The following is a 23,484-nucleotide window of genomic DNA, read 5'->3' on the forward strand; positions in this document are numbered from 1 at the left end:
TGACGGTTTCTGCCTCAACCTTTGACAGTGATTTCCAGATTCCCATCACTGTGTCCAAGAAAAGGTTTTACCTCAACTCCTCTAAACCTTCCGCCCTTTAAACTTCTGTCCTGTGGTCATTTCTCCCTGATGGAGGGAGCAAAGTTTCTTCTTGTCTATCCTATCTATGTCCCTCAATCATGTTCCCTGTCAATCTCTTCTGCCCCAAGTTAACAAGCCAATCTGTTCTCTCTCTTCATAACAAACTCCCCAGCCCAGGCAACATCCTAACAAATCTCTGCATCCTCTTCAGTGCTATCATATCTCTCTTATAATATGGATTCCAGAACTGCACACAACTCTGTTGCCCAATCAACAGTTTCAGCATAAACTCGCTCCTAAGCCTGATATCTTGGCTAATAAAATCAAGTATACCATTCTCCTTCTTAACTACTTTATCCACATGTCCTGATACCTTAACGAACATGCACATCGAGGTCCCGCTGATTCTCAATGCTTCCCAGTGTCCCACAATTCATCATGTAATCTTTGCCTTGTTTGTCCAAATGCATCAACTCACTTATTCGGATTGAATTCTACTTGCCACTAATCAGCTCATCTATATCCTCCTGTAATCTAAGGCTATCCTTCTCACAATACACCACCCCACCAAATTTTGTATCATCTGTGAACTTACTGATCAACCCTCCAACATTCAAGTCTAAATTATTTATATAAACCACAGACAGAAGGAGCCTCAACATTGACTGATACAGGACCCCAATATCACAGATTTCCAGTCAGAAAGACATCCCTCTAACATCACCCACTGCTACAAGCCACCCTGGCAATCCAATTCGCCAAATTTCCTTGGATCTCATGGGCTCTTACCTGTTATTAGTCTCCTACACAGGACCTTATCAAAAGTCTTGCTGATGTCCAAGTAGACTATATCAAAAGCATTGGCCTCATCTACACACTTGACTGAATTTTTTGGTGAGGTAATCAAGTTGGTCAGACACGACCCTTAATAAAACCATGCTCACTGTTCTTCATTTATCCCTGCCTCTCCAACTGCAGATTAATTCTGTCCCTCAAAATTGCTTCCAATAGCTTCTCCACCAGAGGATGAGCTGAATGGCCTATAGTTTCCTGGCTTATCCTTTGGTCCTTTCTTGAATGACAGTACCAGATTGGCTATCCTGCAGCCCTCCATTTACAGCAAAAATAATTCCCAGCACAACACAGATTAAGGTCAGTGACAGCGAACTAACTTTCCTTTCAATTATTTATAACATAAATATCCAATAACTCCATTCCTATTATTCCAATTGGAAAATACAGAACTGAATGAGAAAATCTAGAGTAATATTCAATGATCTTGGCAATTAGTGTAGATTTCCACATCAAATTTAGGCTGCAATCGCATTACAATCGTAGCATCAGTTCAAAGTGAAATCACTATTTCAAAATTTGTAACATTTCTTTCAGTACAGGTGACTATAGTTTTATTTACTATACTGCAGAGTTAGAAAGGTCTCATATTACTAATTGCATTTAGACATTTTTTTCTTAGTAAAATTACTAAGATGCTTTACAAGGGTAGAGAATAGAAATACATTGAGCAACTTTAAGTACCTTGCATGTGTTGAATTAATTGCCTATACATCAATATACCCACTGTAAAGCATTTACATGCAGATGTAGCCAAGATGGAATTTTGTTATTTTAAAAAATCTTAATTGTTTGCCACAGAGACATAATTTCCAAAACAAGATATCAGGCTTTTATAATAGCACTCTTGCTCTAGTCATCAAGAGTTATAGAAGTTACTACTGGTTTCTACTCCTTGCCTTTCAGCCAAGCACTGCAGCACCACAGACAAGAATGCACCCTGAAGGAATACAGTATCACCACATTCTTATTCATTAAATTCACTTTAAACAGCACATATCATTGATGTAATGGTATTTAACTAATCATAGAAATTAGCGGTCTTACGTTTAAGGAATTACATAATGTAACTACACCACTAAATGCTAATATTTCTCAGCCTTAAAGACAAACAGGGAACTTACTAAAACTGCAATACAGTTTAAAATTCATGTTTTTAAAAATCAAAACAACAGGGTATTAGAAAACAAGGTGCAGAGCTGGATGAACACAGCAGGCCAAGCAGCATCATAGGAGCAGAGAGGCTGACGTTTCGGGCCTAGACCCTTCATCAGAAAAGGGGGAGGGGAAGGGGGTTCTGAAATAAATAGGGAGAGAGTGGGAGGCGGATAGAATTTCGGGTATTAGAAAACAATGCTTCTCTGTACTTTTATTTAAGGTAAGTTTCACTGGACCCAAAATACATCTATTTGCCACCACTGCCATTAAGATTAAAGTCTATCACAATATGACACCTAGTGGTGGGATGTTTTATCACTAGGATACAGCATACTTTGAGTTAAGTTTCAACAAATTTTTAAACACACCCAGTTCATTCCAAAGCAGATAAGAATATTGCCTCAAGGCTACAGGCAAACAGCAACTACTACCAACATGCAGAGGCAATAATCTGAACTGAGATGTGTAAAGAATAGGCCTTTGTATGATTCTGTACTTATTAATTATCAATTGAAATGGGAAGAGAAGTTTTAAAACCAAGGATTACTGAAGGATCACTGAATGCTTGAAAGTAACCTGGCTCTCTTTGTAGGTACTACTTACACAGCTGTGGGTTAAAGTGGTAGGAGGAGGGCTGGATGAGATGGTATGTATAAAATAGAGATTCAGACAATGGCAAGTAGCTGATTGATCTGTGGACTACTGACCACTTGTCGATGGCAGACAGAAGGTCTTTGTCAACAACTTTGTGATTGGCTCCCAGGGAAGTGAACAGCTTAGGGGTGTGAACAGGATAAAGAGGTCATCAGATCTCCACCAGCTCAGGAACTTTGTTTTCTGCAACAAAATCAGTTTCAAGGTCGAATTAAACTGGTTTATTTTCCCTTCAGCAGTTGCTATAATTTTTAATTAATAAATCAGACCTTTTTATAACTGTGAACCAGTCACCCTGTGCTTCCTGCAAACCAGTGAAAGTATCTGGGGAAGGAAGACTGACAATAGGGTTCTGATCAGCACAAGACCATCTCACCAGGTACTGTGAGCAGAGAGATCATTTGAGCTGCTTTCCCAGTTATCCCTCCATCTATAACACCCATGTTTTTGGAATGAGTTACTAAGTGGATTAGTGAGCCAGAGTTGTGTGCTAGTTTAAGCGGGGTGGAGTTTTAACTAGTCAGTTTATATGCCAGTACCTGTAGCTAAAGTTGTACTTGTAATAAGTAGCAATTCCTGTTAAATATAGAAATCCTGTCTATGCTTTCTGTCAATATGGGTCTGAAAGTCAGGTTAATTGGAGAACTTGGAGTATCTCTATGACGACTCTGGGAATAAATGGAGCTTGATTTCTAGCATGCTACCCTAGTGAAACATAGAGAACAGTAAGTTCCCAGTGTCTGACAATTCATCCCTGTTGCCTACCTTCATGTGTATTATAGCTCATTAGTCTGGATCAAATAATAAATTTTTCATTTTAAGATTGATGCCTGTAGCTAATTTCAAAAGAGGGAAATAAAAGATAAGGCTCATCAACCAAATAGCTACTATGCAACGAGAGGTGTTTCCAAACACAAATCCAAAACGTTTTGCAGAATTGCAAAAATTACACAGTATGAGTCATAGCCAACAACTTAAAACATTCAGCAAGACGACTGCAGACTGGCGAGCCTGAAAATCTAACCAATCAAGCAGAATATTGAGCACATCAAGTAACTTCAACATATTAATTACTGAGAATATAACCCAAATTCTTAAAATAATGAAGAGAAGCAACCAGCACAATGTGAAAATTGAAAATTGCAGGATACTTTTGTAAAATTATGATAATCAAAAGTTAAACTTGAAGAAAGAAGGCCCTGTGGAGGATTTCTATATAAAGGTTCAAACTACCTGCCATGTCTAATTACCACTTCCCAAGGTCCCAAACACACTTTCCAGATAAAGCACCATTTTACTTTATTTGGTTTATTTATTTGACTTGTTTATTGTCACATGTATTTTGTTACAAATAGTGAAAAGTGTTGTTTGGTATCACCATTCTCCAGTGCCATCTTAAAACAGAAAATAAACCAAAATTTAGAATATAAAAGGCAGAAACTAAAGAAATAAAGTTCTGCTTTATATTCCTGCTAAGTGCTCAGCCATGGGCCTGAATCTGGGTTCCACCACCTCGATGCTGAGACAATCACCAGCACGATGCAGTCAGCCAGCCTCAGTCTCTTCGCTGCATCACTGCCACTGGAACAAGAGTCGCCACACTTCGGTGCCATCTTGCCTCCATTGACGACGCCACCGCCACCACGAGGCTGTGCTGGGCCAACCTCAGCAATGCTGCCGAGACCCACAATGGGACCAAACTTGACTCTGTCGTCATTGCCATGCATCCGCACTGGATGCCGATGCCACTGAGAACCAAAACTCACCTCTACCACCATGGGTCTGCACTACGCCTTGTTGCCACAGCCAAGATCCTTATGGCATTTAATCTGATGGCAGCTTCTCAATGTTTCTGTCATCAGGAGCTGGTCAACGGCTTGTACTTCTTCCATCTAGTCTACTATATTCATTGCTCACAACATGATCTCCTTTAGACTGAGGAGACCACCAGATGATCGCTTTTCGGAACATTTCTGCTTTGTCCATAGGAGTGACCCAAACACCTCATTTTCTGTTTAGACACTTTACCACCGCTGGGACTTCATGTCAAATTCCACAACTTCAGAGCTGACCACATGATGTCTGTTCTCCATCTTTGTTACATTCTCTATCTGCTCCCTGCCATAGCTTTGTTTTGTTTGTGACTTGTTTACTTTGTTCTCAGTAGAGAGGACCCATTCTCCTTGTTTCACACCTTTAAGTTACACCCATTTTACATCTCTCTTTTTGTCTTTCACAACTTTAAAACCTCTCTCTTTTGCACTAGATCTCAACACCTGTTCCCTTCATCCCTCCTCTGCCTCTTAAAATATAAAAAAATTTCCAAACCTTTTCAGTTCTAAAGTCATGCTGGACTTAAAGTTAACTGTTTCTCTCTCCACAGATGCTGTTAAACCTGCTGAGTTTCTCAAACATTGTGTTTGTTTCATGGTTAATACTGTTGAACAGATAAACCGAGCTCAGTTGATATTTGCGCAAGATCAATATGAATGAGAAAGACCAGTCATTTTAATTGACCAGATGACACAAATCAGGCTTCTTAATAACTGCAATACTTTCACTTCATCAAAGTCTCTCAGCTGTTCAATCAACATGCTCATCATTATAAACAACTGCCTAGATTTGCCTCTCACCCAAAATGAAGCAGCAGTGGTGGTTCAGATTACTTTCCCTATACTACCTATCTTGCATAGATTCCACCATAGCAAGTTTGTTTCAAGGCTAAAAAGCCAAAGCTTCTGAAGATTTCCTTTATAATTCAACTGACTGGGACATGAAGATAGAATGGATTCCTAGTGTCACTGATCAAAACTGTACTCAACAAACAAAGATACTGCTAGATCACAGCACTGCGCAAGACAACATGATATATTCCAATTTTTACCAATATTAAAAGTGTTCAATGTGTTATTCACTACAGCTCCACAGTAAATGTAAATTTGGCCTAAATTTTAGCACAGAGACAATGGGTGACAGGGAATAGTGGTTGAGAACAGGCATTACGAGCAGGTCGACTTTAAAATGTTTTTCTGTCAGGCTCCCCCTCATTGGGACTCCAGCTGATAGACTGGATAGGAAGCCTGCTTTACTCAGCCACATAGAAATGAGGCAGGGATAGTTGTGGGGTTCTGATCAAACGTGAGGGGTCCAATTAGGAGCTGGGGTCTGACACTCATTGGTATGGGTGGGGGAGGGAGCAAAGATTGTGGGTGGGGTTACTGGGCAGCACGATGGGTGAAGAAAAGAAACAAACTGTCCTGAGTCATACATATGGGCAAGCTGTTTGGGCAAATGGAGCATCAGCAATCTGCAACTGTGCTGACAAAGGTCTGTCTATTCATTTTCCAAATAATCATTTCCATTAAATATTCATTTTTGATTTGCATATGGGAGATGCTTGTGAGTGTTAGTACACTTGATCCCCTTTGGAGCTGTACACTCTTGTCAATAAGGGTCTAGCTGGAGAGACCAGTGTCTCACATCTCTCCAATTTTTGCTTATGATTCCAAGTAGCTGGTTAAGCATATCAACAGTTATAGCTCAGGATTGCAACTTGGAAGTCATGCAAAACTAAATGACAGGCCTATCAGCTTCAGATGATGTAATGGTGGTTTCGGTGGGTGGGTGTGTGTGGTCACCACTTCGACTGTACAGCAAGTCTGGGAATGGCAGAAGAGGTAGCAGATCCTAACAAGTTGGTATGACGGTGGCTCAGAAGGCAGAAACCAACAAAGTGTGTGACACATCCAAGGGCACAGTCATGAAACTTAGCAAGGCAATGTGGCCAGTCATCTGTGAGGAATATGGGACCTCACACAGCATAAATCCATATGGAAAAAGTCATAGAAAGTTACAGTGGAAAAATAGGAAATTTAGAAGAGGCTGGGTCTCCTATAACTGATTCTGTTGTAAATAGTAACAGAGAAGTCCTTGACTTTTTAAGCAATCAACGAATTTATGAAAGGTTGATCTAAACTCGGGAGAGATTGCTTCTGAGTTTGTCACACTCAATGGAAGAGGTAGTTTCTCAAGAATAGGCCACAAAAATATTATGGATCAAGCAAATCTCAAAGTTTAGAATATGGATTAAGCATAAAAAAAATTTAGTTATTGGGAATACATCAGGGCAACTAGTGTAAAGACTATAGTGGATGGTGTCATCCTAGTTCAAGTCTGTTTTGAGAAAATGTAAACAGAAGATGGCAGATGCGATGCAGAAGTTGGAAGACGGATAAAATCAGCCAGAAATAATTCTCTGAAGATTAGAAATAAGTCAACAAGAAAAATTAAGGAAAAAAAACTCATTAGATGATATATTCTATCCACTGTTTCATGTGCCTCAGAGTCTCAACAAAAAGTAAAGATCTATGGGAGGAAATAGATGCCTGTGAAACATGATGCCAAGACATATAGTAACAATTTCATATATACACAAAATGAAGACAAGAAGATCACTAAAAATTGGCAATTAGAAAAGAACATGTTAACATTTCAGCCATTTGATCAGAACTGAAAAGCTACAAAGATTCCTTCGGATAGCAGACTGGACAGTAGTAGAGAGGTTAATGTAGGTATTCTTGGGTGATAGGCATCAGAGTGGTTGCAAACAATAACCATGGTTTGGCACAAGACAGACAAGTGTGGCATACAATGACAGCTAATCTCTTAGCAGGAGCAGCATACCAAATATTCTCTAAAGCCAAACATTCGGTCATCTCAAACACTGCAACATTCACCTGATGCTTCAATTGCTCCAATTTCTTTTTTCTAATATGATGAGCTTTACTTGGAAATGCCCAGAAGTAGTTAGAAGTTCCAATTCGTTCAGTGTCGACCATTCCATCATCAACTAGACTCTGCAGTACTTCCTTCACAGACATGGAAGCTGAAATGGCAAAAACACATGAACAGCTTACATTTGTCTCTTGTCTGCAAATGAAGATTAATCATTGTTAGAATAAAACCAAAAGGCTATTTTGTATGGCACCATTTTCCATCTAAGTCTTGACAACAATAGCTGTTGTGGTGAAGCAAGGTTCAACATTGTTCTGGAGTGATGAGCATTATGATTAATTTGTGGTAAAGTGCTCCTAAATTTTTGAGGTTAGGTAGCTTTCCTGGCTCAGTGGTAGTATAAACTATTTTCAATGTCACCATATTTTAACTTTACACCACTTTCTGGCAGGCAGGGATGGGTGATAAATGCTGGCATTTCCAGCGGCGCCCATATCTATGAAAAAGTCTTCAAACTTAATGCCAGTAAAAACAACACATCATTAAAAAAAGTAATGTTCAGCAAATAAAGTTCAAGTATTACAATAAGCAATGTCGCCCTTACTCATTATGCATTAGAATTGTACTAACATTGCTGATGCTCCCATAAAAGCTCAATAACTTTGCGAAGCATGGAGGTTAGAGATACCTTAACAGTCGAAGAAAGAGTGGTCAGTATGGAGAAGGTGGGCTGTGGAGCTACTTGTTACTACTGAGAAGTTTCCTTGCCCATGTTGAGCCTGATCCTATGATTTTTCAAGGGATCTAGAAATAATGTCCAGGGCAACCCTGTTCTTGACTGTTGTCACTGTGCTGCCATCTATGGTGAGTCTGTCCTGTCAGATCAAATCCAGGGACAATGATAGTGGTGTCTGAAGCATTGCCCGTAAAGTATGACTCCGAGTATTTCAGGTTGTTGCTTTGACTAGGTTTTGGGACAGCCCTCCTAATTTTGTCACAGGTCCCAGACGTTACCAAGACAATTTTGCAGGGTCAGCATGGCTGGATTTTCCCTCGGCATTTCCAGTCCCTAAGTCGAACTTGATTGTGTACGGTTTCATTTCTTTCTTTAGATTTTGTAGCATTTAATGGGTGGCTTGCTAGGCCATTTCAGAGGGCAGTTAAAGGTGTCAACCTCATTTGCTGCAACCACAATTGCAAGAAATGCACTCACTGCCCATACCAATAATAGTGCCTGTGATGTCAGAGGTAGCAATGCTCGCAAAGAAAAGGAGAAATGCAAGGAATTAATTTTCAAATGTTTTTAAATCACAAATTAAAATCCTGGGATCATGACATTTACTCAGCCCAACTCGTTAGCCTTGTTCCTGATCCCTCACTGACTACATATGGCTCAAACTGCTGTTTGCTGTTTCCTGAGGGGGGCACTAACCAGAGCTGTCACTGGAACAAAGTAGACCATGTTGATGAGCAGTAATTTGAATAGGCCAGCAGCTGTAGTATGGCATGTTTCTTGGGCATCGTTTGGTGGCACCAAGAATGGGCCTACAGGCAAAGTAGGCACTGACTTCTGGCTCTTCATGCGACTCAACAATGACAATGGTCCAGACTTCCTATAACAGTACAATGGGATACACCATTGAGTGTCAATTACACTTGTGTGCCTGGAATCACATAGGGAAGGATGCAGATTTCCTTCCTTAAAGGAGATCAGTTAACTAGATGGGTTTTTACGCCAATCAATTAGTCTCATGGTGGCCACACAACTAGCTTTTAATTGCAGATTTATTAATTGCACTCAGGTTCCACTAGTTGCCAGGGTGGAATTTGAATTTTAGCCTAGGCCTCTGGATTACTAGCCTAGTGACAATACCACTACATTACCATCTCCTCCTCTTCAAAGACGGAAAGAAACCTATGGTGTCCTGTCCAAGTAAGGAAGGGGGAATGGCAGCTCCTTCTTTCTTTATACCACTTTAAAAGGAAGGCAGTCTCAACAAGAAAAGGCATAAAGTTTCAATTGTGAGCAGAACATAGTTTAAATTTAAACTACCTTCTGTAGGTTGTCTGGTATCAGAGCTCACCAATTTTATGCCAGCAGGATTTTAAATCAGAAACTGTTCTGACAATTCATTTGTACCACATTGTGGATAGTTTTTTTTTGTTGTGGCTATGCTACAGCTAAAAATATTGAGATTTCCACAACATACCCTCACAATAGTATAAGCACATTTTAAAATCAAATTGGTGAGAGTTGCATTGATTTTAATTTCAGTCATTGAAGGGGAATGCATTTACTATAGTACCAAATCTACCCATTTTCCAGTTGTACATGACACATTTAACTTTTAAATATACATGTCAAGTACATTTGTAAACAATGGCAATTTTATTAGATACAACTGTCCATTATGCGATCTTTGATTAAATGTTCTAAAATAAACTGAGCCATAATTAACTTAAAATACTATAACCTCCTGGGCAAGAGATCAGACAGTAGTGACAGTAAAACTGATACCTACTGATTCCTTTCTCCTTTGGTGCAATCTTCTCCAAATCCTTCAGCTGAAATACATCTTTCTAAGAACATGGACAAGTTTTAAGTAAGTTCATTCCAATGCATCAGAGAATGCATTTTCTAAAATTTGCAGAAAATTGGAAACATGGTCACCATTCTTCTATCTTCAAACACAAAAGTACTTTTTTTTGCCAGGCATAGAAACTGAAGAAAACACCAAAAAGTCAGTTGAAACCAAGGTGCATTTTAATAAAAGTTTAACTAAAATTATACATAATTCTCTGACAAAGGAATTTATGGAAAAGCTACAAATCTCTGTTAATCATTAATAGAATATTTACAACACATGAGCTTACATTGCTTGATGGGCCCATACCAGTTCTCTTCATGAGCAATTTACTTCTCCCGAGTCCTCTACCCTTTCTCTGCAAATTTTCTCTCTTCAGGTGCTCATCCAATTCTCTTTTGAAACTATGACTGAATCTCTCCACCATGCTCTCAGGCAGTGCGTTCCACCTCCTTAGTCACTTGCAACAAAGGTTTTCTTCCTATACTGTTGATTCTTTTGTCACTCGGCTTAAATCAGACTCCTCTGATTCTCAAATCCTCCTGCTGAAGAAAGGTTTCTCCCTATCTACTCTGTTTAGACTCATGGCTTTCAGTAGCAATACTGAATCCCTTCTCAAGCTTCTTTCCTTTAAAAATATCAGCTTTTCTGATCTATCCCAATAACTGAAGTCGCTCATCCCTGGGACAATTCTCATTACACTTTCCTGCATTCTCTCAAAGCCTTTGCAAGCCTTCTTTTTTTAAAAACTGCAGTGCCTAGAAACCTGACACAATTCTCTAGTTAAGGCTGAACCAATGTTCTATAAAGATTTATCATTACAATTCCACAAGTTTTGTTAATCACTTTCTCATCCTTGCTTGCAATCTTCAATAATTTGTGCAAAAATACCTCTGCTACTGCTTAAGCTTCAGAATTGTAGCTTTTAGCTTGTATTGTCTCTTATTTCTTGTATCAAAATGTATCACTTTAAACTTGTGAATTAAATTTTGTCCGCCACACATCTATCCATTCTACCAGCTCATATCCTCGGAGTCAATCCTTATCCACCTCACAGTTCATATTACTTAAAAATACTTTGTCATCTGAAAATTTTGAAACTGTGCACTGTACATCCAAGTCTAAGTCAATACAAGAAAAGCACTGGTCTTGGATTTAATCCCTAGGGAACCCCACAATTTACCTTCCTCCAATTTTAGAAAGTATACCTATATTCCTATACTTTAACCACTTGGTACATGTACTACCATTGTCCCAGCTCTGCTAGCAAGCTTCAGGAAATTTGTAGCAAAGTGGGATAAGGGGTCCTTGTACAATAATAACAAAAGGTTAGCATGCAGGTACAGCAAGTAATCAAGTCAAAGATGATGTTGGCCTTTATTGCTGCGATTTTACCAGGTATTGGTAAGAACACACCTTGAATATGGTGCACAGTTTTTGTCTCCTTATTTAAGGAAGCATATACTTCCATTAGAGGAATCTTGGAGAAGGTTCACTAGATTGCTTGTTGGGACAAATGGTTGTCAATTCAAATAAGGTCAGACCGTATGAGCCTATACTCATTGGAATTTGGAAGAATGAACAATAAAGCAGCTGGAGAAATTAGAATGAATGTAGATTATCGACCTTCATACCACTTTCCCATACTTATCCCCATAGCCCTTGACATCATTAATATCTAGGAGTCAGTCAGTACTTTCCCCTTCCAGTCACTGTAGCAATCTTAATGTGGCTATCAGTAAGGGGGAAACATTATTTCATGCTGGAACTTTGCTCCACAATGATGTTTCTGGCTAAAGTGACCGGACTTTAAACAGGCAGGCAATTCATTCACATGCAATTTGAAGTAGGAACATCTCACACACAACTTTGCAAAATCCGGAAATCAAAATCTAAAGACAACCCACTTGAAATAGATCAGCAGAGTTGCTAGGATGTCAACTCTGCCAGCAGCAACTCTACAAATAGCCATTTCAAAAATCACAAACAAGTGACTTCAATTCTTCTGGTCACTTATACCATTCTAATTTTTCTATGTACATAATATATACACAAACATTTTTCTATATAATTCTTGGCTCAAGATTATAAACTAATTGTTCAATATTGTTCATTAGCACCATACTGGTATCAGTGGATATTAGATTAGGAATAGATCTAGGAAAGCAGGTATGTCAAGTTGAATAATCAATGTATCCAGAATGGTTGCATCTTCTAAGATAGCCCAAATCGTACTTCATCCCTGGCAGACAAATGTGACACAATGACTTCAGAGTCTGAGTCATTGAACAGCCGATTTGTGGAACTGCAAAGATACTTTAAATAACCATACATCAAAGACCTGATAGGTCCAGTAACTAAATGTTAAACACAAAACAAAGAACTGTGGATGTTGGAAATCTAAAACAAAAACAGAAATTGCTGGTGAAACTCGTGTCTGGCAACACCTGTGGAGAGAAAGAGTCAACGTTTCCGGTCTGGCGACTCTTCAGAATAACGTTAAGCTGCTGAAATGAAATTGGCGATACTTCTCCAGGCAAATTATTAACTATGGAGTGGCACAGAGGGTACCTATCACAAACAGCACAACTGACTCTTAATTAGCAATAACATAGTTCACTTAGCAACAGCTTTGAGCCTGTACCAATTTTTTCCCCTTTTACTTTGTCTATCGCTTATCTGCTTTTTGTCCCTTTAGCCTTGGCTACGACATTGAATGTCCTACAAGTCTTCAGGAATATTTGCCCAATATTTATGACTACTTTGTTTAGGCCCTTTGCCTTAAAATTCAATTGCAAGTAATTTTGTACTTCACTGCTAACATGTTTGCTTTGAGTCTATTCGGTACCCAAGACGATTTGGTAGAAACAGCACAAAGATAGCATAGATTCCTTTACTACTGGTTTCCAATGCAAGAAAAAGGGGCTTGGTTTCATTATTAGTCACAAAAATTGAAATTCTAAAGTACTGGTTATCATACACAAGAACAAGGTGAGAATTTAGGCAAAATTTACCATTGTTAATTATCAGATCATGATGTGCAGACTCACTTTTTTAAAAAAGTTGCAAAATTTGGCCTTAAATTAAATTGTAGTCATTAAGTTATGTACTTGCATTTTTCTGATTTCCAATCACAGCATTAAACAATTGCCTAAAATATCATGAACATGAAAGAAAACGCTCTGGTTCTGGTTGATGTTCTCAGTAATTATACTTATTTTCTTCCTGTATTGTTTAAAGTGGAAGAGAAGTTTAAGTACAAATTATTTTAAAGAACTTGGTGGAAACAAGTTAACTGTAAAAATTTGACTTTTAAAATAAGTTAATTGGCATTTGTTGTGCAGTAGGATACTGGAGAATTTATTGCCATTGTTATTTAAAGAGAAAATTGGACAGCAATTTCCAGAGTCTGTGCTGCTCAACACAGAAAGTAAAAAATCAGGAAGTTGCTATCTAAGTTGCCTTACTCCTCTAGATGCTGCATTGAAAAACAACAAGTGCTGGAGATCATAGTGGGTCAGACAGCAACCATGGAGAGGTAGCAAGCTAATGTTGAGCCTGATGAAGAATCATCTAGACCCAAAACATTAGCTTGCTCTGTCATATTTGAGCCCTTCAATATATTTGAATGCTAGGTTTCTTGGTCAAATGCACACCGCGCAGCATCTACAGGAGCAAATTACTGCAGATGCTGGAATCTGTACTGAAAACAACAAATGCTGGAGATCATAGTGGGTCAGACAGTTAGCTAATGTTTTGGGTCTAGATGATTCTTCATCAGGCTTAACATTAGCTTGCCCTCTTACCCACTACGATCTCCAGCATTTTTGTTTTCAGTACAGATTCCAGCATATGCGGTAATTTGCTCCTCTAGATGCTGCGCTGGATGCATTTGACCAAGAAACTTAGCATTCAAATATATTGAAGGGATCAAATATGACAGGAAAAGTTGTAGATGGTATTAAAGTACAAAGTGGATTTTTAAATGGTATAATTTCTTCCAAAACAATCTCAGGCACTGAAAAAAAATAACTTTTTATAAGTAGAGTCACAGTTGTACAGCACAGAAACAGATCCTTCGGTCCAACTCGTCCATGCCAACCAGATATCCTAAATAAATCTAGTCCCATTTGATAGCATTTGGTCCATATCCCTCTAAACTCTTCCTATTCATGTACTCATCCAGATGACTTTCAAATTACATAATTGTAATCACCTCCACCACTTCCTCTGGCACCTCATTCTATACACAAACCACCCTCTACGTGAAAAAGTTTCCCCTTTGATCCCTTTTAAATCTTGCCCCTCTCACCTTAAGCTTATGCCCTCTAGTTATGAGAAATCTTATTCCTTCAAATCTTAAATTTTGTTAATTTTATTTAAAACTTCTTTATGCTTCTTTAACTGTCTTTATGCATCTTCCATTTTATTTCTCTTATATGCTCCGATGTTGAATCAACTATTCTAACATTCATTTCCTAATTTTGTCTCAGTAAAGATTCTTCAACCTGATTGCTTAAGGAAACACAATACTGTTAAATCTTGTTCACACAGGCCCCAGATTACCTGTGGAGGTCATCATGCTATTAGTGCTCACTGATTATCATGAGGTCTGGTCTGAAAAGCCCAAATACATCTGTTGACAACTCTATGTTTAATGAATAGCTAGTTTCTACAATATTAAAGGTCACCTTCATTGCTCATCCACTTTAACATTCAGTCTCACTCCTTGTTAGGGAATACAAGTTATATGGATTTTTGACATAAGGGAGTCAAGAGTTATGTGCAGCAGTCAGTAAAATGGAGTTGAATGGAACATAACATCCATCGTCTTAGTGAATGTCAGAGTATGAACCAAGGGCTAAAAGCCTTGTCCTTGTTCCTAAAATGACTTATGGAGGTAAGTCAGTATCATAACATGCACTTTTAAAGTAATTCATTACGCAACATGGACATCATTGGCTGGGCCAGCATTTATTGCCCATCTCTAGTTGCCCTTGAGAAAGTGGGGTGAGCTACCTTCTTGAACTGCTGCAGTCCATTTTCTAGCAGTTACACCTATAATGCTATTCGGAAGGGAATTCCAGGATTTTAATCCTCTGACACTGAAGGAATAGCAATATATTTCCAAGCCAAAATGGTGATAGGTTCAGAAGACACTTATAGGTCATGACATTCCCACGTATCTGTTGCCATTGACCTTTTGGATGAAGCGGCCATGGGTTTATAAGGTGCTCTTTAAGGAGTCTTGGTGAATATCTGCAGCTTATCTTGCAGATGGCACTGCTGTAGCCACTGCTACAAAGCATTAGTGTCAGACGGAGTGAATGTTTGTGGATGTGATGTTAATTAAGGTTGCTGCTTCATCCTGGATTGTGCCAATCATCTTGAGCAATGTTGGAGCTTCATTCATTCACACAAGTGGAGAGTATTCCACCATACTACTCTCTTGCCTTGTGCTTTGGGGAGTTGGGAGGTGAATTAGTTGTTGCAGGACTCCCCACCTCTGACCTTTCCTTGTAGCCACAGTACTAATATGGCTATTCCAGTTCAGTTTCTGGAAAATGGCAATCTCCAGGGTGTTAATAGTAAGGAGTTCATGAGATAATGCCAATGAATATCATGGGGCAATGGTTAGATTCTGTCTCGCTGGAATCCAGTTCTGTGCATCTTGTGGATACCCAGTCTTGGAGTTGCCAGATATGTGTTTAAAATCTATTCCATTTAGCACACTAGTAATGCCACACAACAAGATGGAGGGTAGTGGTCAATGTGAAGACATTGTTCCCATTTGTTTCCCATTGCTCCTACATTATTCTGAACTGCCAATTACAGTAAGTCCTCATTTAAAGTGAAGGCTGTTTTACTGAAAATGCTGACTTTAAGTGAAGTAACTTTAAATGAATGATAGGATATCATCAGAATAAATATTAAAACCAGAGTTAGTTCCCTTGAAAGATTTCTTACTTTGAAAAACCAAAGTCCATGTTGAAATATTGTATAGTATGCATTCAATACTGTGCATTCAGAGCTGAAAAAAATTTAAGCTAAAATAAAACACTATATTGAAAAAAATATTGTTCAGTTAGTTACTTAGGATTTTTCTCAGCAGAAGAAATTTTAGAATGATACAAGTTGAAATGCTGTATCTTCCTAAATGCCAACGTTTATAAATAACATAACATTCATAAATAACATTTTAAATTGGCCAGACTCCATCTAGTGGCAGAGTTTGGTTGGTGCTGGTAGTGGCTCAAGTTCCAGGACTGACTGCCCTGATGAACTGTTGACAGTAGATGGAGGCTTGGTTATCAGTGCAGCTCAGAATGGGAGACAGGAGAGGAGCTGAAAGTCCTCGCTGGCAGCAATAAACACTAGAGACTCTAAAGGCAAGAACAAAGGTAGGAACAAGAGCCGAGATGGAGAAATGGGACTAATGTTAATACATGAGCGGGAGCAAGAGAGGAGCCAAGGCAGATTAGAAAGAGCAGATTAATTCCCAGGGGTGGCAAAGGACACACATTCTTTTAAAGCAAAAGTGGAGATTAGGAATGGGTGTTGGAATGTCAGGTGCCCTTTAAAATGGACTTCATTTCATACTCCATATTTATTATTTCTTTATATCATGAAACCTCAATTAACTGTGTCACAGCAGTTAACTAGCCTTTTACAAGGGGCAATAAAAGATTTAATAAACACCACACTACCTTATCATGAGGGTCGTGCTTTGGAAAATAAGTTTTTACTCTTAGAAGGAAAGAAAATTAACACTCATAGTAGGTGAGGAAGGCATCATGTTTAGCTGTTTTACGTCACTGTCCGAGAAGGTTTAGATAGATGATTGACGCAGCATGGATTGCCAGCCCCAAAATTACACATCACCAGGAGTGGAGGGCGCAAGAGCCGATCCAGAGGAACAGGCCACCGTATCCCTGGCAGAAGACCAGTTCTTTCCCTACATCAGCCCCAGGGAAGAACAAAGGCTGTTATCACTAAAACCACACAACTTAAGCAACAAACCACTTAAACTGTTGTCCCTGCTCCTCCATTCTACAGAACAGCTTTGGAATCAGTGATACATTGTCATCTGTCAGTCATATATTTGTCTAATTAATTAATGTATCAGATCTAAACTACTGCTTCTTATCTCAACAAACAATCTGAAAATTACTACAAATGGTGGACTGCCTGTATTAGGTAAGTGTGATGATAAGCCCAAGTTCCAGCCCAAGTTCTTGTATACAAAAACTGAAATGGTAAAAGAGAACAGAAGAATTGAAGTCACTTGTTTGTGCTTTTTGAATTAGCTACTTGTAGAGTTGCTACTGGCACAGTTGACATCCAAACAACACTGCAAATCTCTATTTCAAGTGGACCTTCTTTAGACTTTGTATTCCACATCTGGATTTTGAAAAGTTGCGTGTGATGTTCCTACTTCAAAATGCACATAAATGAATTGCTTGCCAGTTTGATCCTCACCCAAAATCAACACAAGAAACGCGAAGAGCAACCCGAGGTCTGAAGGGCGAAGTTCTGAGGTCTGAAGGGCGAAGTGATAAGGATACGATCATGTGAGCAGGTTGACCTCAGAACCGGTCTGTTGCAAACAAAGTTCAACACGCAAATGTTAAATGGATATACCGAAGCTACTTTATTTAATGTTTGCGTGAAGTAATGCTAAGTTACTCAATATTGAGGAAATGCTGCATTCTAAAAAAAAACAAATTAGGGCGATAAAAACGTGAAATTACAAGCTTCTGTTATTTCACATAGAATGGAGGTCTGACCAATCTTTAAGAAAAAAAACACTAATTCACTGATTTAGCTTTATGGCAGGAATTTTCAACACTCACCGTTTCAAAAAATATTTCCATCATACGAGTTCGCTTTTCTTCAAGGCTCAGTCCCTTCTTTTTAGACTATAAGTTCAAGGATCAACATAAAAGGATTGTTACTGCAAGGTTTTATCTAATGTGTTAAAAATACTAAAACTCACAAAGTGGGGGTATTATATGTAGACACCCAAACTGTAGAGGTGACATTGGGTAAGGCACTCAATAGGAAATTAAAAACACATGCAATGAAGGAATACCTGTAATTATAGGTGATTTCAAACTGCATATAAACTGGGCAAGTCAAATTACTAACAATACCATAGGGGAGAATTTCCTGGAGTGCGAATTTGATAGTTTTCTGACCCAATATGTTCAGTAATCAACTAGAGAACAGACCATCCTGGACTGGGTATTGCACAATCAGAAAGGAATAATTGGCAACTAGTTATGTGGGGCACCTTGGGGATGAATGGCCATATGATAATATAATTCTTCATCAAGATGGAGAGTGACGTCGTTGGTTCTGCGATTAGGGTCCTGAATCTAAATAGAAGAAACTATGGTGATATGAGGCACGTGTTGGTCAAGATAGACTGGGGAACATATTGAAAGGGATAACAGTGGAAAGGTAATGGGAAACATTAAAAGAGCACATGGGTGAACAATTGTTCATTCCTGTCTGGCGCAAAATTAAAATAAGAAACATGGCCAAACCATGGGATCACCATCTAAGGATACATTTAAGACTGAGATTAGAAATTTCTTCAACCAGAGAGTGGAGAGTTCAGTGGTACTCACTGCCACAGAAAGCAATTGAGGCCAAAAAATAATATGATTTTAAGGAGTTGGATACAGCACTAGGGGCCAAAAGGACCAAAGATGAGGGAAAAGCAGGAACTGACTACTGAATTAGATGACATGATCACAATGATTGGTGAAGCACACTCAAAGGGCCAAATGGCCTGCTCCTGCTCCTATTCTGTACATTTATTACAATATCCAAAACACCCGTCAGCATTTTTGCAGTTTCTGTCATTTAAGAAAAATATGAAAGTGGACTCAGCACTCTGCCAAGATCATCATTTTCAATATAGGCAACTTAGGAGAAGAAATGCATATCACAAAAGGAGTAGGCAAAGATTCAAAGACTGGGTGCTTAGGAACTTTACTTCATCTTAGTAATGAAGATTTTAATCACAATGTGTTAGGCTTTTCGATATTGTGTATTGTCAAGCTGTAAGCCCTTCAACACTGCAAGGCATTTTTACACACTGTATTTTTGACAAGCTGTAATGCAAGGTACTTCTTGGTCTTTTAATATGGTATTGTATTCATTCATGTTAAAATGTATCCTGTTGTATGGTGGACCAATATCCTGTGCTTGAAACCAGGTGGTAGGAAGATGGAGTTATGAAACGAGAAGAATACTGACAGAAGACATTAGTGCTCTAATCAAACAGAGGCACACACATACTACATGGCAGGACGCTCCCGGCCTTGAGAGTAAAGGCTAAACAGGGGGAGTCTACTCACTGGAATTTAGAAAAATGAGAGGTGATCTCATTGAAACATATAGGATTCTTAAGGGACTTGACAGGGTAAATGCTGAGAGGATGTATGCCTCATGGGAGAGTCTAGGACCTCAGAATAAAGGGGACCCAATTTAAGACTCAGAGGAAGAGAAATTTCTTCTCTCAGAGAATTCAGTGTCTTTGGAACTCCTTGCCAGAGAGACGTGGGGCAAAGTCCCTGTGTGTACTTTAGGCTGAGATAGATTCTTGATCAGTAATTAATTAATTTCAGTGGTCCCCTCAGCTCATGCTCAAAAACTAATTCAAATGGATTGAATTTAGTTGATTCATTAGGTGCATCCTCATTGCAAAAGGTACAAATAGAAATCCTTTATCCCAATCCTCTGAATAGTCTTGACTATAAGCCCTCAACATGATCTTTAAAGTTTGATGCCACTGTTCTAATCCCCCTGCGATTCTGGATGGTATGCAGTTGTTAATTTATTTGGTTCCTAAGTTATCCATACCTTCATTAAATAATTTTAATAAATTTTGACTTTTGATCTGATTGTATTTTTGTGGGTAGTCTATATCGAGTAAAAAATTTTAAAAATCCTTTTAGCCATGATACTGCATACTGGAATTGCCAGTGGAAATCCAGTAGACATATCCAATATGGTCAACAAATATTGATTCCACTTTTTGTTTTAGATAGGAGTCCTATGAAATCAATTAAGACTCTCATAAAAGGTTCCTCAAATGCAGGAATGGGTATTATAGGTGCTGGTTTTATCGCTGCCTGAGGTTTTCCTATTACCTGACACGCATGACATGTCTGGCAAAATTCAACCACATCTTTACACAGTCCAGGCCAACAAAAACGTTTTTTTTGTATTTTAGCTCGAGTTTTCCTTGCTCCCAAATGACCTCCTACTGGTAACTCATGCTATCCACAACACCTCTTTCTATAATCCACCCGTAATACAACTTGATGAACTTCTGTTCGTTTTTCATCTGCCTAAATGTGTGATGGTCTCCCATTTCTTCATCAAGATTACATTTTTCAGACAGTAATATTCTGGGATACACTCGGATTCTTCTTCTGTGAATGCTTTTTGATACAACAAAAAGGTAAAAAAAAAGCCAGTTGTAAGTGAACTAACTTCTCTGAACTAAAAATATCCACTTTATCCTCCACCTGTTCTTGTTTGTTTTCTCTCAACCATTTAATCAAAACAGTTTCTGATAACTGAACTTAACTTCCTTAACTTTATTCTTTCGTTTGTCCTCCTGTTTCAACCCATGGTTTTGTGACCTTGTTACCACAGTCAGGAAAAGTCCCAGGATATACCTCGATAACATCTCAGTTGCTGATTTTCCACTGGCTTTTCAACCGCAACAGGGAACACTCCAACCCGTGATCCAGCTATATCATTACCAAGGATAACTGCATCTTTGGAATTGAGAATTTCTGTTATTCCTACCACTACTTCATTTTTCACCAAAGTCTCCAACTTCACCTTATACAATGAAACACTACTCTTCTCACCATGAATTCCATATATCACCAGCTTTTCTGGCAATACTCCCTTGGAATTACATATCTCCTCATCTCTCAAAGATTGACTTGCTCCTGTATCTCTTAAAATTGTAATTTCTTTACCTACTCCTGCCATACATGAATAAACCCTATCCATACAAGTAAATTCTTTAGAGATTTGGCACTTCCTTCTCAACCAACCTTTGATGAGGCTGCACATTCCTTTGCAGCTGGTTAATTTCCACTCTGCCTTCCTTTACCACTCCAACAAAACTCACTGGCTTATCCTGTTTTCTCACATCCATCTTCCCAGTGCTTTGGCTAAACCACCAACATTGTAACTTCATATGGCCTACTTTATTACAGTGAAAACACCTGAGGACTTTTATTTACTTCTTTCCCCCTCATGAGTTTCCTTTTTAATGTGGTAAACTATCACCAATAAGATCTCCTTTTCCTTTACTACCCGAGGATTTCTGTTTTCCCTCCAACTGCTATCCCTCAGATTGAAATTGATGTCAGAAGCCAAACTTTGATTTATGAACTAACTCAATCATCTGCCATTTCTACTAATCTTGGAACTTTTACTCTCTGCTCTTCCATGATCTCACTGCTTCAAGAAGTGAAGTTTTGAACTCCTCTAAAATAACAGTCTAAGAGTATCATATGTCTGATTTATTTTTAATGTCCTTACCCACCTATCAAAGTTACTTTGTTTGATCCTTTCAAAGTCTATGTATATTTGACCAGATTCCCTCATTAGATTCTTAAAACATCGTCTGTAGGGTTCTGGCACTAGCTCATATGCAATCAAGACGGCATTTTTCACTTCATAGTTTGCCCCATGCCCCAGATACCTTCTCTGATAGGGAGGTATTTGCATCACTAGCTCTAGCTACCAACTTTGTTTGGATTAATAATACCCACATGGCCACTGGCCATTTCATTTGATTAGCCACTTTTTCAAATGAAATTAAAGAGGCTTCTACGTCCTTCTCATCAAGCTTAGGCAATGCTTTGACATATTTAAACAGATCCCCTCCAGGCCTTCGGCTTTTATGGGATTGCTCTCCATCATTGTCCTCACCAATGCTCCCCTTTTGCACCTCTACCTCTATCATTATAAGTAGACTTTCAGTTTTCAATTGCAACTTCAAAAGTTCAAAAACTCATTCTCTCTATCTTTTCTCTCTCCCCCTCTGTTTCTGTTTTCAAACTGTTTCATTTGCAATTGATTTTTAGCTATTTTCCAATTACTCTATTTGCATTCCTGGTAACTGTGAATACAGAATTATTGCCGCAATTATTTCCCCCTTCCTCATAGACACAGGAAACTCCAACTACATTTGTCTGCCAATCCTGAAAGTTTTGCCTTGCTCATTTGCTGTAAAACTCCCAAAGAGACTTGTTCCACTCCCATGAAACTCTTAGTGACTGGAAGGGCCATTACTACACAAGGCACACCCTATTTAAACCAACTGAATGCAACAGTCGAGAAAAAAAACAGAACACCAACAGTCACCACTCACAGTCTTTGAGTCAGAAACCTGACCTGACATTAGAAATTTTGATCCCAACAAGAACCCCCAATTTGTCATGGACCAGAATAAACCCCTTTCAAATATATCAAAGGGATAGCCTAGACCCTAACTTTTTCTTATTAAAGGCAAGTGTAAGGTGCTGTGCTCCTGATGCAATTTCATTGGTTATACTACTCAGCTTCAAGAAAAAAAATACTTTTTTTTACCCTACAGTTATAATGCAAACAAAAGAAAGAAAAATTGGAATAACAACTCTATTGCACAACTTAACAGAATGATAGATTATTTAACTATTGAACAGCAACTGTTCCAATATAGTAACGTCCCTTAAACACACCCTTGGCAAAGCCAAATTCAATAAAATAAATTGTCTCATGTAATTCTGGCAGCAGAGAGAACTCCAGCTCTTAGCTGTAACAGAGAGAGGAATAACAACTTCCACATTCAGCTTCAAGATCCCTGCAACTGCCAAAAGCTAAACTAAAACCCTGGTTCTGTACGAGCACGACTCCATTCGTGCAGTTTCTATTGTTGCAACTTAAATTAAAATTCAAGGCATCACAAGGTGGTTAGGTTATTAATTTGGAGACAATAGCTCAGCACTTCTGACTCAAAACCTCGCTTCAAAAAAAAACAAAATTTCCTAAAGCCATAATTTCATCACATCATAAATCCCATCACCTCTAAAGGAAAGGAAGCAGATGCATAAAAACAGCACCACACGCAAGTTCTCCAAGTCACATGGCTTAGAGACATATTGTTATTGGCTTAAATCCCCTGAAGTCCCTTTCTTGTGAGTGTCCCCGTGGAGTGCAGCAGTTCAACACAGCAGCTCACCACCATCCCCTGGGCAATAAATAATGCCTAAGCCAACAACAGTCATATCCCATGGAAGACCTAATTAAAAATAACAGGAAGATGTCTGGTCATAGACGGCGTAGAAGTAACTGGAAGAAAATGGCAGTCACTGTATTAAGCATATGCAAAAGCGCA

The 23,484-nt window shown here is 38.7% G+C and overlaps 2 protein-coding genes across 2 annotated transcripts in view; both read right to left on the reverse strand.

Annotated features, from left to right (window-relative positions):
- tmem131l (transmembrane 131 like) overlaps positions 1-23,484 on the reverse strand; it is a 316,682-nt gene that overhangs the window by 185,877 nt on the left and 107,321 nt on the right. The gene's annotated exons all lie outside the window — the stretch shown is intronic.
- The window catches only part of mnd1 (meiotic nuclear divisions 1 homolog (S. cerevisiae)), a 36,625-nt gene that overhangs the window by 12,584 nt on the left and 557 nt on the right, over positions 1-23,484 (reverse strand). Inside the window, exons 2-4 of the mRNA XM_048601685.1 lie at positions 17,918-17,983; positions 10,002-10,059; positions 7,482-7,630 (exon numbers count right to left, since the gene is read on the reverse strand). Of these exons, the coding sequence (XP_048457642.1) occupies positions 7,482-7,630; positions 10,002-10,059; positions 17,918-17,983 (273 nt within the window). The remainder of the gene's footprint in view (positions 1-7,481; positions 7,631-10,001; positions 10,060-17,917; positions 17,984-23,484) is intronic.

This window comes from Rhincodon typus, chromosome 1, assembly GCF_021869965.1.
Source record: "Rhincodon typus isolate 14 chromosome 1, sRhiTyp1.1, whole genome shotgun sequence".
NCBI classification, from domain to species: Eukaryota; Metazoa; Chordata; class Chondrichthyes; order Orectolobiformes; family Rhincodontidae; genus Rhincodon; species Rhincodon typus.